The sequence below is a fragment of the Piliocolobus tephrosceles genome, chromosome 2 (assembly GCF_002776525.5).
Source record: "Piliocolobus tephrosceles isolate RC106 chromosome 2, ASM277652v3, whole genome shotgun sequence".
NCBI classification, from domain to species: Eukaryota; Metazoa; Chordata; class Mammalia; order Primates; family Cercopithecidae; genus Piliocolobus; species Piliocolobus tephrosceles.
The window spans coordinates 100,037,187-100,055,521 of record NC_045435.1 but is presented as its reverse complement, the minus strand read 5'-3'; the positions used below and the strand labels follow the sequence as shown (position 1 = coordinate 100,055,521).

Genomic DNA, 18,335 nt, shown 5'->3' with positions numbered 1-18,335 from the left:
GCTGAGGCAGGAGAATCACTTGAACCTGGGAGGTGGAGGTTGCAGTGAGCTGAGATCATGCCACTGTACGCCGCCAGCCTGGGTAACAAATCTAGACTCCGTTTCAAAAAAAGAAAAAGACTTCAGTGAAGGGACCTTTAGTGAAGGCTTGTGGCTCAGGTGAAGGGGAGGTCAAGGGATGCTGAGGCACCTGGACAACAGCGTCAGCAGGGAGTCTTCACCACCTGAGGCTGAGCAGGAGCAGGAGTGGCTGGCTTCTCTGCTCTGTTGGAACTATCCTGTGGAGAAGCCACCTGCAGGAGCCGCCATGGTGGAGGGCTGCAGCCCCTGCAGAACCCAGTGCTGAAGCGGGAAGGAGCAGGGAATAAGCACCCTCCCCTCTCCCTACCTTCCTGCTTCCTTCCAGTCTCCTCCTCCCAATGGCTCTTTGAACTCAGTAGTAAATTAACCAGCCGGGAGAGCTTGGGTTATTCAATTCCCCGGAGTCAGCCTGGGAGACAAGACCAGGCAGAGAAAGTCAAAGGATGGGCCTGAGGCCAACAGAGAGAAACCATTAGGAGCCTCAACTGGGGTTTCCCAAGGGGTGTTCTATAAGGCCCTTCTCTACTGGTAAAAGGATGGGGAAGGGCCTCAGACTTTGTTTCTCCTTCTACCTACCACCTCCTTTCTCTTTTCATGGCTTAATTCATGAAAAACTAGATTGTTCCCATGCTTGCCACTGCCCCACCACCTCCTCATTCCTTAGGTCACTGTAACGTGAATCCATCTCTTTTCCTATAACCCACTGACTTGGTGTTCCCTCACAATCTTTTATTTTAAATTAAAAAACAAAATCTGTTCACTTTTACTTACACTTTCAAGCATCTGACAATGCTGACCTTGCTTGCTCTTCAGACTTTTTTAAGGAGACTTTGTCCCACATCCTCTAGGTTTTTCTTCTACTTTTCTGACCACTCCCCCTCATATCCCACCTTGGGCTCCTCTTCTCTGGCTTATCTCTTAGATGCTGTTTCTCCGGCTTTCAGTCCTTGATCTTTTTTTTCTTACTCTGCAGACTCCATGCAGACAAGCTAATCTGCATCCTTGTCAATAGTTGCAAAATGCTGCATTTATTACTGATCTGAGGCTCTTGCATTCAAGTCATCAGTAGTTTGCAATTGCTAACACTAATCTTCTACAACAAAATTTCAGGAGCTGAGTATTTCTAGTTATATAATATTAAGAGTTACCTCTGCTGTATGTTTAAAATGAACATATTCAACAAGAGGAAAATGAACAACCCACTTTGAAAATGGGCAAAGCATTTTACAAAAAATGAGATCGTGTCTTTCGCAGTAACATGGATGGAGCTGAAGGTTATTATCCTTAGCAAACTAATGCAGGAACAGAAAACCAAATACTGCATGCTCTCACTTATAAGTAGGAGCTAAATAATGAGAACACATGTACACATAGAGGGAAACAACACACACTGGGGCCTACTCAAAGGTGGAGGGTGGGAGGAAGGAGAGGATCAGAAGAAAATGACTGTTTGGTACTAGGCTTAGTACTTGCATGACAAATAATCTGTACAACAAACCCCTGTGACATGAGTTTACCTGTATAACAAATGTGCACATGTACCCATGGATTTAAAAATAGAAGTTAAAAAAATAAAAATAAAAATGGGCAAAAGATTTAAACCTCACCAAAAAAAAAAAAAAAAAAATGGTGAGTGAACATCTGTAAAAATGCTGAACTTCAGTGAACTTCATATGTCATCAAAGAAGTGCAAATTATAACAACAATGAGATACCACCACATATCTGTCAGAATGGCCAAAATCTAGAACACTGACAATACCAAATGGTGGCAAGGATATGGAGCAAAAGGAACTTCTGATTCATTGCTGCTGGGAATGCAAATGTACAGCCACTTTGGAAGACAGTTTGACAGTTACTTTCAAAACTTAACATACTCTTATCATATGATCCAGTAGTCACACTCCTTGGTATTTACCCAAATGATGTGAAAATTATGTCCATACCAAAACCCACGCATGGATATTCATAGCAGATCTGCTCATAATTGCTGAAATTTGGAAGCAACAAACTGTCCTTCACCAGGTGAGTGATAAGTAAATCCTGACAATGGAATATTATTTGGCAGTAAAAAGGAATACAAATATCAAGTCATAAAAAGACACAGAGGAAGCTTAAATACATATTACTGAGTGAAATAAACCAATCTGAAAAGATTAAATACTGTATAGTTCCAACCATATGACATTTTGGAAAAGGCAAAATTATGAAGACAGTAAAAAGATTACTGGTTGCCAGTGGTTAGCAAGGAGACAGGGATGGAATATGTGGAGCACAGAGGATTTTTAGTCAGTGAAGCTGTTCTGTATGCTGCTACAATGGTGGATACATTTCATTCTGTATTTGTCAAAACCCACAGATGTGCAACATCAAGGGTGAATGCTAATGTAAGCCATAGACTTTAGGTTATAACTATGGGTCTCTATAAGTTCATCAGCTGTAACAAATGCACTGCTAGTGTTCAGAGGTTTATAGTAGGGGAGGCTGTGAGTGTGAGGGGAATATGTAAGGGCTGTGTAGGAACTCTATACTCGCCACTTAGTTGTACTGTCAACCTAAAACTGCTCTAAAAATTAAAGCCCATTTTTAAAGTAAATTAACAAAATAGATACATTAAGCCTGATAAAAACTGCATTTTCTTTAAAAAGTGACTCCTATTACAAAAAAAATCAAATGTCATAAAATTCTGTCAACCAGTCTAGTGATTCTCAAAGAAATAGAGATTTACGAAGAGGTCCACTGTAGCGTTTATTTATTTATTTATATTATTATTATACTTCAAGTTCTAGTGTAATGTTGGTGAGTGAACATCTGAAAAAATGCTCGAGTGCTGCACCCATTAATTCGTCATCTACATTAGGTATATCTCCTAATGCTATCCCTCCCCCTCCCTCCACCCCATGACAGGCCACAGTGTGTGATGTTCCCCTTCCTGTGTCCAAGTGTTCTCATTGTTCAGTTCCCACCTATGAGTGAGAACATGCGGTGTTTGATTTTGTTTGTTTGTTTGTTTGTTTGTTTTTGAGGCAGTGTCCCGCTCTGTCACCCAGGCTAGAGTGCAGTGGCACGCTCTCGGCTCACTGCAACTCCGCCTCCCAGGTTCACGCCATTCTCCTGCCTCAGCCTACCGAGTAGCTGGCACTACAGGCGCCCGCCACCACGCCCGGCTAATGTTTTGTATTTTTAGTAGAGACGAGGTTTCACTGTGTTAGCCAGGATGGTTTCAATCTCCTGACCTTGTGATCCACCCGCCTCAGCCTCCCAAAGTGCTGGGATTACAGGCGTGAGCCACCACGCCCAGCCGCGGTGTTTGGTTTTTTGTCCTTGCGATAGTTTGCTGAGAATGATGGTTTCCAGCTTCATCCATGTCCCTACAAAGGACATGAATTCATCCTTTTTTTATAAGAACAAATAATTGGAAACAATATGCATGGCCAAAAATTGGGGAATGTTGAATACATTAACACATATAACATGCAAAATTACATAATCTCAAAAATAATCTTTCTGAAGAATATTTAATCATCTGAGAAAATCCTCATGGTATACCCTTAAAGGAAAATACAATATTAAAACCATATATAGCAAGGGATTGTTAAAAGTCCTTCTCTTGGGAAAGGATTTGGGAGGTGAAGAATGGAGGAAAGAGACTTAATTTTTATTTTACAGTATTCTAAAATATTGTTTGCTTTTTTACTTTGTGCAGGGATTATGTTTATGACTAAAAATTATATACTTAAAATAACTCAAAAATTTAAAATCCTATAAAAACACAAAAACATTTATAAAGCTTATATGGTTTCTATTAATACCTGAAAAAAAAAATAGAGATTATAAGTAAATACATACTCAACTACAGTGGAGGGAAAGAAACACCTATATGTACAGAATAATTCTAATGATGCAAAACATATATATTACATATATTCAAATAGCAAAAAGTATATGAAGCAATTATGCATTATAAATAGTTGGTTTTCCTTATGGTTGTAGAATTAGAGGTGAATTTTCTTTATGTTTTTTGTATTTTCCACATTTTTTGCAAAGAGCATGTGTTCTATTATGAGTCAAAAAGGTTTAAAGAATAAAAATTCGTTAGCTAACTCTTTTTTCTGTTAAAATATCCAGGACACACAGAAATAACCTAAATGCAGAATGAAAATGTGAAGACAGCAGGGCACAGTGGCTCATTCCTATAATCACGGAGCTATGGGAGGCCGAGGCAGGTGGATCACCTGAGGTCAGGAGTTCGAGATCAGCCCAACCAATATGGTAAAACCTTGTCTTTACTAAAAGTACAAAATGTAGCCAGGTGTGGCGGTGGGCATCTGTAGTCACAGCACTCGGGAGCCTGAGACAGAAGAATTGCTTGAACCTGGGAGGCAGAGGTTGCAGTGAGCCGAGATGGCACCACTGTACTCCAGCCTGGGCAGCAGAGAAAGTGAGACTCTGTCTCAAAAAAAAAAAAGAACGAAAAGGTGAAGATGAATATTCTACCCGCCCAGTCTGCCCAGACTGTGTAAAGTCAGCACTTCCATCTGAGACCACTCTCTAGTTCCATAAATGCTTAATAGGAACCATCCCCAAAGGCAAATGTCACTTCCTGGATCAAGGTTCTCAGGACAGAGTGTCTCTCTTACTACCATTCAGCTTCCTCCCAACCATTACCATCCCAGCACCCTTAATGTGCTGTCTCCCCTGAAGCCACTCCAGTTGCCAGAATGGCGTCATTAGTACTGTATGGCTCTTTAAGATTCAATAAAGGAAGAGGATGCATGGATCCCTGAGGTACCCCTTAGTCTCAGCAGAACAGTACGGTAGGAAAATTATATTCCTGCTCTTGATGCCTCTTCCCATCCCCTCAACATTCCCATTCTTTTTCCTACACCAGCATTTGGTTCACCCAGGACACCCCATTTAGGGTGCAGCCAATATAGCCATAATAGAAAAGCTTCATTAAGGAACTCAACTCATAATAACAAAAACTCAAAATAGGTTTTGTTTTAATCAATAGCTTTCCCCTTCCCCACTGGGTTGGAGCCTCTTAATAGCACCTTGACCAGATTCCATACATTCCTGTCATTCTCGGTTACACTGGACTGGTCCCATTGGGTATTTAAAAGCCAGGGTTACTGACATTAAAAGTTCAGTCACAAACAGTATTCAAAACATGTTGCACTCACTAACCCCGCGACTTGTGGAAATCAGATCTACTTTTCATGTACCTCCCTTTTTGTTCTCTCTTCAAATCCTTTCCCTCTCTTCGGTTCTCTCTAGAATCCCAGTAATTCTCAACCTTGACCGCACACACTGGATTACTTAGGAGTTTTAAAAATACCAATACCAAAGTCCACTCTCAGAGATTTTGATTAAATTGTCCTGGAGGAAGTCCTTGACATCAGGACTTTTTTTTTTTTTTTTTTTTTTTTTGAGACGGGGTCTCACTCTGTCGCCCAGGCTGGAGTGCAGTGGCCGGATCTCAGCTCACTGCAAGCTCCGCCTCCCGGGTTTACGCCATTCTCCTGCCTCAGCCTCCTGAGTAGCTGGGACTACAGGCGCCCGCCACCTCGCCCGGCTAGTTTTTTGTATTTTTTAGTAGAGACGGGGTTTCACCAGGTTAGCCAGGATGGTCTCGATCTCCTGACCTGGTGATCCGCCCGTCTCGGCCTCCCAAAGTGCTGGGATTACAGGCTTGAGCCACCGCGCCCGGCCGACATCAGGACTTTTTAAAGCTCCTGGGGTGATTCTAATATGAAGCCAAGTCTGAGAGACATTACTGCAGACTCTCACAGACACGAGGAAACTAAGAATCAGAGAAGTTTTGTTGCTTACCCAGCATTACACAGTAGGAAAGTAATAGAGCCAGGTTGGAAATTCAGATCTGACTTCAAAATTACAGCCTCTTCATTATTCTATTTTACCTGAAGTCACTTCCTTTTATAACGGTACCTGTTTAACATGTTCCCTCCCTTAGATAATGCAACTACCTTCTACTGAGGAGTTTTAGTGCCTTGATCCATCAATCCACTGACTGATGATGGAGATTTCCAGCTAAGACAGACAGGCAGATAGAGGAAAATTACCCCTAGCCCCACCCCCTACACCAACATAGGCACTGCTTACGTTCAAAGACATACTTTAGATCTGCTAGCTACTAGAAAAATCCAGATTTGTGCAGATCACAGTTCCACCCACTCATCAGCAGCATTTCTCAACTTTCTGTCCCCAAGACCCACTAATCATTTACAGCTTGTTGATGGTTATTTGAACCCAGGGTCAAGGTGAACACCCCCAGTTACACAACAAAAATGTATCAAGGTTTTGTTTAATCAATTGCGTATGTTTCAGAAAGTCTGTATAAAATTCTCTGCAGTTGCAGATCATAGCAAGGGATGGTTTAACAAAATGAAGACGCTCATTGCAGCACTGCTTTTGATCACACTGCAGGATTCGTGTGCTGTGAGTCCCACCGACTGCAGCGCTATTGAGCCGGAGGCTGAGAAAGCTGTAGACCTGATCAATAAAAGGCGACGGGATGGCTACCTTTTCCAATTGCTGCGGGTTGCTGATGCCCACTTGGACAGAGTGGTGAGGAACTGCCATTGGTGGAGCTGAGTTGGGAGATGATGCATGGGGGCAAATGTGACTCTACCCCCTAGGCTTACTGCTTTGCACAATGAATGGCTTTGGTCAGAGTTTTTTTGTTTGGTTTCTGTGGCTACTCTAAATTGTTCTTTTTTCCTTCAAACTAACATTTGTTATTAGTGTGCCCTTAACTATGATTTGATTTGTGGGTACGTATGAGCGTTTATGCTGAGCCCAGTTACGTGCTAAGCACTGCCAGAGAAACATTAGAATAAACTATGGGCCTTGGCCTCCAGGCAATAATAATATGCTGGCACATACAGGCAAACTTTGTAAGTTACTCGGATAAACTAGAGAGAAGGCAAAGTTTTCTCAACCCTCCTAAGGCTCTTAACTTAGCCTGAAATAAAACTAGTAGATGAGGCCAGGCGCGGTGGCTCATGCCTGTAATCCCAGCACTTTGAGAGGCCAAGGCAGGCGGATCATGAGGTCAGGAGTTCAAGACCAGCCTGGCCAACATGGTGAAACCCTGTCTCTACTAAAAATACGAAAATTAGCTGGGCATGATGGTGTACGCCTGTAATCCCAGCTACTCAGGAAGCTGAGGCAGAAGAATCGCTTGAACTCAGGAGGCAGAGGTTGCAGTGAGTCGAGATGGTGTCACTGCACTCCAGCCTGGGCAACAGAGCTAGACTCCATCTCAAAAAAAAAAAAAAAGAAGAAGAAGAAGAAAACATACAACTTTATTTAATCCAAGGTTTACCTGACACAGGAGTCTTCATAAATGAAGACTCAGATATCCAAAGAAACTGGCCACTTGCATACTTAGAATCCACAAAGAGTGTGCAGAATGCAAAAGTGTGATGGGACAAAAGGCTGTAATCTAAGAGTCATAGACTGAAAGAAGGACCCAACAAGGCCTGTCTGTTTGAGTTCTTCATGGCCTCTCTGTGTGGCATTTCTGGCTCCCAAGTATGAGACAGGATCCCTCTGGAATGCGGATCTGAGGACCTACTATCAAACAGAGTAGGTCAGAGAATTTCTTTATGGCCAGCTCCTACAAAGAAAGACGCAGGGGGAAGGTTAGATTCATATTTTAGGATTTATGGATGCTTTCAGGGAGAGGGATTCTGACGTCTGTGACCTGCCCTGGAGAAGAGAAATTTTAATTTCTATGACTTGCCTTGGGGGAGAAAGCAGAGTAGGAGAACAAAGGGCAGAAGGTCAGACAGATCTTGCTACTGAGGCCCTTCCCATTTCCTTCAGTTCAAAGGACTCAGCATGCCAAAGTACCATACTTTGAGGTACCATGTCCTGAACTCCAACAATAGCCAAGTGGCCAAAGGAGTGGTAAATGTACTGGGGCAGTTTAATGAGGGGAGATCTAGTACGACTGGATGGGAGGAGGCTTCCACTGTGTAATGATGCATGGGTAGGATTTGAACAGGTCTGGATAAAGGTGTTCCTGGTGAATTCCTGGCACCACCATTTCTAGGTGGGTATGGAATGAGGAAGAAGGGTGTTAGGGAGCCATTGAATATAAGCAGGTGGGCTCCAGAAGTTCCATGTGGGCTCTGGAGCAGCCATCAGGTGGGAGTCAAGCCTGTGGGCTTGTCTTGAGGTGAAACAAGCTTGCTGTCTTCACTTAGATTACACACCTACCTAAACTGGACTAGAGGAGCTGATAGACATTATAGAGAGACATGAAGCCTGCCTCTAAGCTCCCCAGAAAACCTACTCTCCCTCTGATGGAAAAACTGAAATTAAGGAGGGCAGACAAGGAGTACTACAGAAGACAATTTACCCTTCTGAAAGCATCACAGAGGCACTCTGGGTTGCAGAGAACAGGTGTGCAGGAGTTTAGGACTCAACCAGTAATTCAGTGACCATTAGTCCCATGCCAGGCTCGTCGACACATATTAAGGTATAGGATGCATCAGCACAGAGCTACCTCTGAGAGCTAGGATAGAGAGCGGGTGGGTGGGGAGGGGTCCTGATGTGCCTGGGGAAACTGAGGCAAGAGACAGGGACATGAAGTAGAAGCTATTTATGTATTCAGGAATGAAAGAACAAGGGTTAGAGCTGGGTAGTGGGAGTCAAGGAAATGAAACTGAGGAATAGACATGAGAGACGTTGCCAAGAAAGACCATTCAAGGCCTGGTACTGGATAGCAATAGCAAGGACAAGGAAAACATCTCATAGGTTTACATGTTTTACCCCAGAGTCTAAGGCAATATGTTGCTAGTGGTGCCACTGACAAAGACAAGGGAAGTGGAGAGGCAGCTGGTTTGTAAGAGAAGAGAGAGGATTTAGCTTTGGGCAAAGCGACATCAAAGCAGAAAATCCCATGGTCAGTAATAGAGCTGGGCAAGAGGACACAACTACAAGGACAGATTGGAGGCCCTGATGAGGTCATCATGACTTACACTTCTAGGCATGTATAGGTGATGACGCCTCCACTAAACCACCACTACCATTTAGTGATCACTTCTTAAAGTTTATGGGCAGAAGACACATCAGGACCACTTAAAAAGAAGTTTTGGAAATAGCTCATTGAAATTATGTATTGGATTCAATAGATCAAATGACACAAAGGTAGGGCAATTGCAAAGACAGTGAGAGGAATAGGAATTCTGTTTTAGTAATAAATATATAGATTTAATAAATTTCAAAAAAACCCACTAGGTTTCCATGTGCTACTCACATGTTGCTTTTGGCATTCCTCAGGAAAATGCAACTGTATATTACTTAACCTTAGATGTGCAAGAATCTGACTGCTTGGTCCTATCCAGGAAACACTGGAATGACTGTGAGCCACCTGATTCCAGACGTCCATTTGAAACAGTAAGTAAAGAGAGCACCTTCGCTCTGCTCTTATCATTCTTATTTTCTATCTACTCTGTTCACTCAGGGCAGCCAATGCCTGGACTAACACAGTAGAAGAGAAAGGGCAGCTTTTGCCTTGAGATTCACGAAAATGATGTTAACCTTGAGCAATACTCTTGAGAGTCTTTCCTGGGAACCCAGATCAAGACAACTCAGCAGGGTGTGTGTTCCCATCAAAGAGCATAACCAGCTGTAAGTCCTTTTGGGCAAATCGCCTAATAACATCCCTCCACTTCGGTGTTTTTTGACTGTAAAATAAGAAGTGAGTTTAGGAATTCATGGACTCTAAAGGCCTTCCACTCTTGACAGTCTACAGGTATGAGAATCTATGAACTTGTAATTGTGTCCTATGAACAATGGTCCTATTTTCAGGAATGGCCAAAGGGATTACTTGCAGTGAGGAATTGGGTCTTGTTCGGCGCCTACGATATATACTGAGGAATAAGATCTGGCTTTGCATGTGGAAGGTGGGTACTCAAATGCCAGGCTCTCTGACACAGGTGGAGAACATGAAGATGAATAAGCAGAGATTCAAGATTTCACTTCCAGAAAATAAGAGGTTCACACTCCTTGGAGTTTCACCACTTTTTCCCTTGAAAATGTTTGGGGTATGGTCATGATGCTTTAAATAGTTTCTTGCTGGTTCTCCTGAGGATTTTGAGTTCCAACAGGATGCAGCATACAGAAACTGACTAAGAAAATGCACAGTTTGAGACAAGCTTTGATGAAAGAAATGTGTTTTAAATGAACAGTAGGAGGATGTTGCATCACCTTTTTGCTCTTTCACATCCGACCTGAGTAAGGCAGGATGCAATGACTCAGCAAGTCCTCAAGAACCTCTTTTTTACAGGTGATCGGACAATGTAAGGTAATAGCTACAGGACATTCCCATGAACCTCAGGATCTCAGAGTGATTGACTTTAACTGCACCACAAGTTCTGGTATGATAATCTGTTAAATTGCTAATTAATTCTTGATTAATACAAATTCAATCACACAGTGGTATTTGTCTCATCTATGTACATATGTATTCATATATATTCAGATGTATTCATGTACAAGGACCCAAGTGCTTTCGCCCAGAACTGTCTTGTAGAGCAACTGGTTGACATTTGCTATGCATTCAGAAAATGCAACGTTAAATAGATTGTGTTACATACAAGTAAGGAAATGAGTACTATGTAGTTGCTCAAAGAATGTTTGGACCCATGCGCACTGGAGTTTCAAAACATATTGGTATAGGAAAACACAGGTTATAGAACAGTACTTAGACTATGAACCCATTTATATGAAATACTTAGATCTACCTGTGTACATCTATGATGTACATGAAAGAAAAACCTTCATAGACTTCATTATTATTCATTCTCCAGATAATAGAAGGGAGACAAGTTTCCCCTGGTACTGGTACACCTTCCTTTAAAGAAATTCAATACATGAAAATAGAGATTTAGGAGAGGTAGGTTAGCATCATTATAGATATAGGCTTTGGAGTCAGACTTGCTTTAGCTTGAGTCATCATCTGGCAGTTGTATAGTCTTGGGAGGAAGTAAAGTCTTGGGACTATGAAGTAAAGATTATGACACTTTCTACTTAAGACAAAATAATTGACGCTCAAAGAGGTTAAATGACTTGGCCTCGAGAACAAAGCCAAGATATTGTGAAGATGTGACACTATCCCAGGAGTGTTAACTCTAAATTCCATAGCTTTTATTTATTTATTTATTTATTTATTTTTATTTTTATTTTTGAGACGGAGTGTCACTCTTGTTGCCCAGGCTGAAGTGCAATAGTGTGATCTCGGCTCACTGCAACCTCCGCCTCCCAGGTTCAAGTAATTCTCCTGTCTCAGCCTCCCAGGTGGCTGGGATTACAGGCATATGCTATCACACTCAACTAATTTTGTATTTTTAGTAGAGATGGAGTTTCTCCGTGTTGGTCAGGCTGGTCTCAAACTCTTGACCTCAGGTGATCTGCCACCTTGGCCTCCCAAAGTGCTGGGATTACAGGTGTGAGCCACCAAGCCCGGCCTCCATACCCTTTTTATTTACATTTTCAGAAAGAATTATCACAGAATTCCTTTTTAAAATAGCAAATCCAAATATGATATTAATACAAAAATGCAAGCTACTGCCACAGGAGGTTGCATTGAAGAAAGGATGATCTGTATCTTCTCCTCTCTCTGAGCAAAACTCTGTGTTAATGCTCCATCTTCCTCCTTGGCAACAGCAGGAAGAACTTATTAAAATATTAGTGGCCTGGTGCGGTGGCTCACATCTATAATCCCGGCACTTTGGGAGGCTGAGGCCAGAGGGTCGCTTGAGCCCAGGAGTTTGAGACTAGCTTAGACAATGTGGCTCCACCCCATCTCTATTGTTTAATATATATATTAATATATGTCATATTAATACATAAATATATAATATGTATTATATAACACATAAATATATGATAGATAATATATAAATATATAATAGATATTAGATAATAGATAATATATATTTATATATTAGCAAATGTCATATATATATATATATATGTTAGCACCTTGTCAGTGGTACTGATGAAGGCATCATGAGTAGGGGTCACAACATAGACACTGGGATCAGAGTCAAAGGAAGAATCAGCAGTTTAGCTCTGTTGCGAAATGGCTGATTGATCTTGAAGCAGTTACTTAGCTCTTCCAACCCTCAATTTGCCCATCTGTAAAATGAAAGTTACTGTCATTCTTGCCAGCAAGCCACCATTAACATTTCCAGCCCTTAACTGTGACACTGCCATCTTCTTTCTCCAGTCTCTTCAGCACTGGCCAATACCAAAGATAGTCCCGTCCTGTCAGATTTCTTTGAGGATACTGAGAGTTACAGAAAGCAAGCTGACAAAGCCCTTGAGAAGTACAAAGAGGAGAATGATGACTTTGCCTCTTTCAGAGTGCACCGAATTGAGAGAGTTGCAAGACTGGTGAGTCTCCACTAAGGTTCAGCTGGAGTATGAAGGCCCAGACTCCAACCTGGCAGCAGGAACTGAACGGCACACCCTCTCCACCTGCCTCAATTGACCAGCTGCCTTTTAATTTGTCACTTTTGGGGCCATAAAAGATAGGCAGCAGATATTTTTAAAAATACCAAATAATTGCCTTCCTCAAACACTTTTATTTTTTGAAGGGTGGGTGGGGGAGTGGACATCTGACAGAGAGGAGAGAAAATCTAAAGAGGAATCAGGGAAAGACAAGAGCATATGAGGGTTGTGTCATTACAAATCATCCAGTACTAACTCTTGTACTATGATGGAAAACTGAAGTTCAGAGAAATTACCTCACAACACCCAGTAATGTGCCTATGGCTAGACAGTTCCCTGCTCGCTCTACAAGGACCCAAGTGCTTTCGCCCAGAACTGTCTTGTAGAGCAACTGGTTGACATTTGCTATGCATTCAGAAAATGCAACGTTAAATAGATTGTGTTACATACAAGTAAGGAAATGAGTACTATGTAGTTGCTCAAAGAATGTTTGGACCCATGCGCACTGGAGTTTCAAAACATATTGGTATAGGAAAACACAGGTTATAGAACAGTACTTAGACTATGAACCCATTTATATGAAATACTTAGATCTACCTGTGTATGTGTAACATATCTAGGAAAACACTCGAAGAGGAAACACATCAAATAAATGAGAATGACAACTCTGGGAAGAAGTTGGAGTGCAGGAGGAGTGATTTTTCACACTCTACTTCATCATGTATTTATTACTTGAACCTTTTCAGTGAAATGGTATTCACCTTATCACTTAGGTGATACATTTTTAAAAGGCAGAAACCATTTTAAAAAATTACACATACTGGTGATTTTGAATTCTCATACTGCCTTAAAAAGTATTGAATGGTAGTTATAGTTATCTACTGCTTTTTTTCCCTTTTCTTTGTCTGTTCTTTAAACTATTTGGATCCCATCTGTTCTAGAGAGGAGGGGAAGGAACCGGTTACTTCGTGGACTTCTCTGTGCGGAACTGCTCCAGACACTATTTCCCCAGACACCCCAATGTGAGTATAAGAAACAAACCTGCACAGTGTGCACATGTACCCTAGAACTTAAAGTATAATAATTTAAAAAAAAAAGAAATGTCTGTGATCACTGACTAGAGTCACAGAGAAGAAGAAGAAGAAGAAGAAGAAGAAGAAGGAGAAGGAGAAGGAGAAGGAGAAGGAGAAGGAGAAGGAGAAGGAGAAGGAGAAGGAGAAGGAGAAGGAGAAGGAGAAGGAGAAGGAGAAGGAGGAGAAGGAGAAGGAGAAGAGGAAGGAGAGGAAGAAGGAGGAAATGAGGAGGAGGAGAAGGAGGAAGAAATACAAAGTATCATCTGGGATGCACTTAGTACTTGCCAGGCACTCTTCTAAGTGATTTACACACAGGATAACTTTTGTTTTTGAGATGGAATTTCGCTCTTGTTGCCCAGGATGGAGTGCAATGGCGCGATCTCGGCTCACTGCAACCTCCGCCTCCCGGGTTCAGGTGATTCTCCTGCCTCACCCTCCTGAGTAACTGGGATTACAGACATGCACCACCATGCCTGGCTAATTTTTGTATTTTTAGTAGAGATGGGGTTTCACCATGTTGGTCAGGTTGGTCTCAAACTCCTGACCTCAGGGGATCCACCCACTTCGGCCTCTCAAAGTGCTGGGATTGCAGGCGTCAGCCACCACACCCAGCCTGTGATAATTTGTTAACCCTCACACTACCATATGAGATAGATGCTACTTTCTTCCCAAATTAGCAGATAGGGAAACTGAGGCACAGAGAACATAAGCGAACCATAAGAACATGATTTTATAATATACATGATATATATCTAAACTTAAAACTAAGTTTCTAACTCATTAGGATTAAAGGCTTAGTTAGAACTATAGCAACTTATACTAAGGCCCTACACCCAGTGGTTTTATTAATTCCACGTCATTGATACTCACACAATCCCACTCGACAAATAAGGAGGCAACTGAAGCTCAGCAAAGGAAAGCTCTTGCTGATGTTGACAACCAAGCTGAGATTAAAACTTAGTTATTCTTATAGAAAGTTCAGTGGGATTTTTCCTCTAATCATTTACCAATAGATTCCCATGTATCTGCAGGGAGACATTATTAATACTACCTGGCATTTGCATGGTGATCTACAGTTAAAGAAACACCTCCACATCTATTATTACCAGGTCAGAGCCTCGTGAAAATCCTGCTAACAAGGAAAAGCAAGTATCTGCCTACATTTCCCTGTGACAAGGGGAGCTAAAATTAAAACCACTTACCTAAGGGCACTTAGCTAGAGAGTGTTAGGAAATGGAATTTTAATTACGATGTCAAGTCCAGGATTTTTCTGAGGTTTAACAGCACATACTCCCTGGTCAAAAGGGAGAAACCATCCATTAGTACCTTTGTTAGCTGTTCTAATATCCAAACTGAACCAGGTCTAGAATCCTTCTTAGTGGCCACCAGAAAAGACACCTCTCTCCCTTATTCCTATGGTCAAGAAACCCTTTTGGTATGGATAATGTAACCCCAGACCTGATGCATCAGAGCTGAAGAGGAGACTCAGGAGTAAGTGTTTTACACCATCCTCTCATTTAATTAAGACCTCCCACAACCTGTGAATACATAGTATTATCCCCATTTTACAATGGCTGACTTCCAGAAATCTTTTGTAACTTTCCCAAACTCAGACAACGAGGAAATGGAGAAGCCAGGATTAACATAGGTCTCTCTGATTCCCAAACTGTACTCAGAACCTCGGTGCTTAGCAATTTCTTCTAGCAGACAGCCGTCCTCCTGTCCTAGTCGATCTTTCACAGGTGAGTTTAGGAGCTGGAGCACAGGAGTGCCATCCAGTTGTAGCCCTCATACTTGAGTGGAGTCAGCAGACACTTGCCTTGACAATGTCAATGAAAACCCATCTTTATGCCGTACAGATTCCCTCCTGTCCAACACTTTCCTCCAAGGGACTCGCTGAAGTTGTAAAAATCCCTCTTTGGCACCATTCCGCATTGTCCTAGGCACAGGCAACTGAGGTCTCCAGGGCAGAAGGGTTGGCCTAAAGGCAAGGCAGCAATGATGTGGTTTTCCTCACCACCACCCTTGGGAAGCCCAGTGCTGGTGCCTGCTCATGAAAAAAACACAGCAACTTGAGTGATACCCTTCGCCATCTGTACTTTCCCCAAAGCTTGATGAGGAAAGATTGCTGAACAACTGGTGGGGCTATCTGATCATGTTACCCTGATTTTTCTGAAGCACTTCTTCCTTTTCTGAATGTCTGGAAGCTAACTCCGGCTGGTCATCTTCACATCACCTGGACACACACACTAACAGGTTCCTCATTCTTTTGTAGGTCTTTGGATTCTGCAGAGCAGATTTGTTCTATGATGTAGAAGCCTTGGACTTGGAAAGCCCGAAAGACCTTGTCACAAACTGCGAAGTCTTCGACCCTCAGGTGGGTTGTCTAAGCAGACTTTGTCGTGGCAGTGCCAGATTAAGTGACATATGTACACAAATAGTGTTGTTGGTTCCTAAAGCTCTATGTATGGGTGTGTGTGTGTGTGTGTGTGAAAGAGAGAGAGAGAGAGAGGGAGACAGAGAGACAGAAAGAGAGACACAGACAGACATGCAAGAAAAGATACAGAGAGTACCCCACAACTGGGGAAAGGAGTGCAATTGCCAGCTTACACAAAAAGTATGAAAACTTTTCCAAGAATTGGAAAGGGGTAACAATTGGCAGAAAATTAAAATCATGTCCAATTCAACCAAACTTTAATGAATTTGAAAATGCTCCTTGTAGTCGGGACTCTGACGCTGAGACTTAGTCATTCCTAAGCTTGTATTATTGGGCACGAAATCCAAGGGGAATAAATTAGCCTCAAATTTATTATGTAAATGTATATAAAATGAGATGCAAAACCATATTTTGCATCTGTCTCAGAAATCTTTTGTCTATTTTTACATGAGTACAAAGATTTGCTTCATGAAATTTTTCATATCAGAAACAAAACTGAAAATAATCCAAACATCCAATCCCAAATTAAAAAAAAGAAAAAGAAACAAAGGGCAGGATTGTCACCACGAACATGGCGCTGTCTTTTTTTTTTTTTTTTTTTTTCTGAGACAGAGTCTTGCTCTTGTTGCCCAGGCTGGGGTGCAATGGTGCCATCTCAGTTCATCGCAACCTCCGCCTCCTGGGTTTAAGCGATTCTCCTACCTCAGCCTCCTGAGTAGCTGGGATTACGGGCATGCACCACCACGCCTGGCTAATTTTGCATTTTTAGTAGAGACGGGGTTTCTGCATGTTGGTCAGGCTGGTCTCAAACTCCCAACCTCAGGTGATCCACCTCCCTCGACCTCCCAAAGTTCTGGGATTGCAGACGTGAGCCACCACGCCCAGCCTCTGTAGCTATTTTTCAAAAATTAAACTCGGAACAGGGAAGAGAGAGAAGAGGTCAAGTGTTCAGCCTTTAGGAGTAAGGGATGTTGATACCGTCAAGTCTCAGTTAAGAATATCAGTTATAAGGCACTAGTTTTCCAGTGTTGGTCTACAGATGGGTGCCAGGTGATAATATTGTTTCACCACTCTGTGTAGTAAAAATGAAAAAAAAAATAAAGGTAATGGAGTTTTTTATATTTAACATTTATCCATCTAAAGGACAATCCTTTACTCTGATATTGTGTTTCTGGCTCTTTTTTTTTTTTTCTTTTTTTAATCAAAATTTCCTTCCAGGCTAGGCGTGGTGGCTCACGTCTGCAATCCCAGCACTTTGAGGCTGGGATGGGTGGATCACTTGAAACAAGGAATTGAACATGGTAAAACCCGTCTCTACTAAAAATACACAAATTAGGAGCCTGGGCAGCAGAGCAAGACTCTGTCTCAAAAAAAGGAAAAACAAATTAGGTGGGCATGGTGGCTTGGGCCTGTGGCCCCAGCTACATGGGAGGCTGAGGTAGGAGAATTGCTTGAACCTGAGAGGTGGACGTTGCAATGAGCAGAGATCGCACCACTGCACTCCAGACTGGGTGACAGAGTGAGACTCAGTCTTAGGGAAAAAAATCGTTTCTTTTGTGAAACAATAATGGTGGTAAATGATACTCATATTTATATTTTAAATATCAACTGGGCTAGATAACAATTTGAGAATCCTTTTTTGTAATCCTTTTAAAATTGATTTGTGGAATCTATGATCTGGGAGTCGTTGGTGTAAATCGAGTCAAGTATCTAACATCTTCTTTTATGTTCCATGACGATAGGCACTTTTCTGTGTCCTTTTCCAGGAACATGGGAACATCAATGGTGTACCGCCTCATTTGAGACATCCATTCCACTGGGGTGGGCATGAGCATTCTTCTAACACCACCAAGTATCCATTCAAGCCCCATGGATCCAGAGATCATCGTCATCCCCACGAGCCACACGAACATGGACGCCCACCTCCTCCAGATGAAAGAGATCACTTACATGGACCCCCACCTCCACAAGGCAGTCCTCCACTATTGCCCATGCCCTGCTCAAGATGTCATCATGCCACTTTTGGCACGAATGGGGCCCAAAGACATCCTCATAATAATAATTCCAGTGACCTCCATCCTCATAAGCATCATTCCCATGAACACCATCCCCATGCACACCATCCTCACGAACACGGTACCCATAGACAGCATCCCCCTGGACACCCTCCCCACGGGCACCCACCCCCTGGGCACCTTCCCCCTGGACCCCCTCCCCACGGGCACCCACCCCATGGGCACCTTCCCCCTGGACCCC

The 18,335-nt window shown here is 42.3% G+C and overlaps 1 protein-coding gene across 1 annotated transcript in view; it reads left to right on the top strand.

Annotated features, from left to right (window-relative positions):
- The first annotated feature begins 6,411 nt into the window (after positions 1 to 6,411).
- The window catches only part of HRG (histidine rich glycoprotein), a 12,407-nt gene continuing 483 nt past the window's right edge, over positions 6,412 to 18,335 (top strand). Inside the window, exons 1-7 of the mRNA XM_023187643.1 lie at positions 6,412 to 6,668; positions 9,393 to 9,509; positions 10,402 to 10,492; positions 12,346 to 12,512; positions 13,511 to 13,591; positions 15,918 to 16,019; positions 17,846 to 18,315. Of these exons, the coding sequence (XP_023043411.1) occupies positions 6,420 to 6,668; positions 9,393 to 9,509; positions 10,402 to 10,492; positions 12,346 to 12,512; positions 13,511 to 13,591; positions 15,918 to 16,019; positions 17,846 to 18,315 (1,277 nt within the window). The 5' untranslated portion in view covers positions 6,412 to 6,419. The remainder of the gene's footprint in view (positions 6,669 to 9,392; positions 9,510 to 10,401; positions 10,493 to 12,345; positions 12,513 to 13,510; positions 13,592 to 15,917; positions 16,020 to 17,845; positions 18,316 to 18,335) is intronic.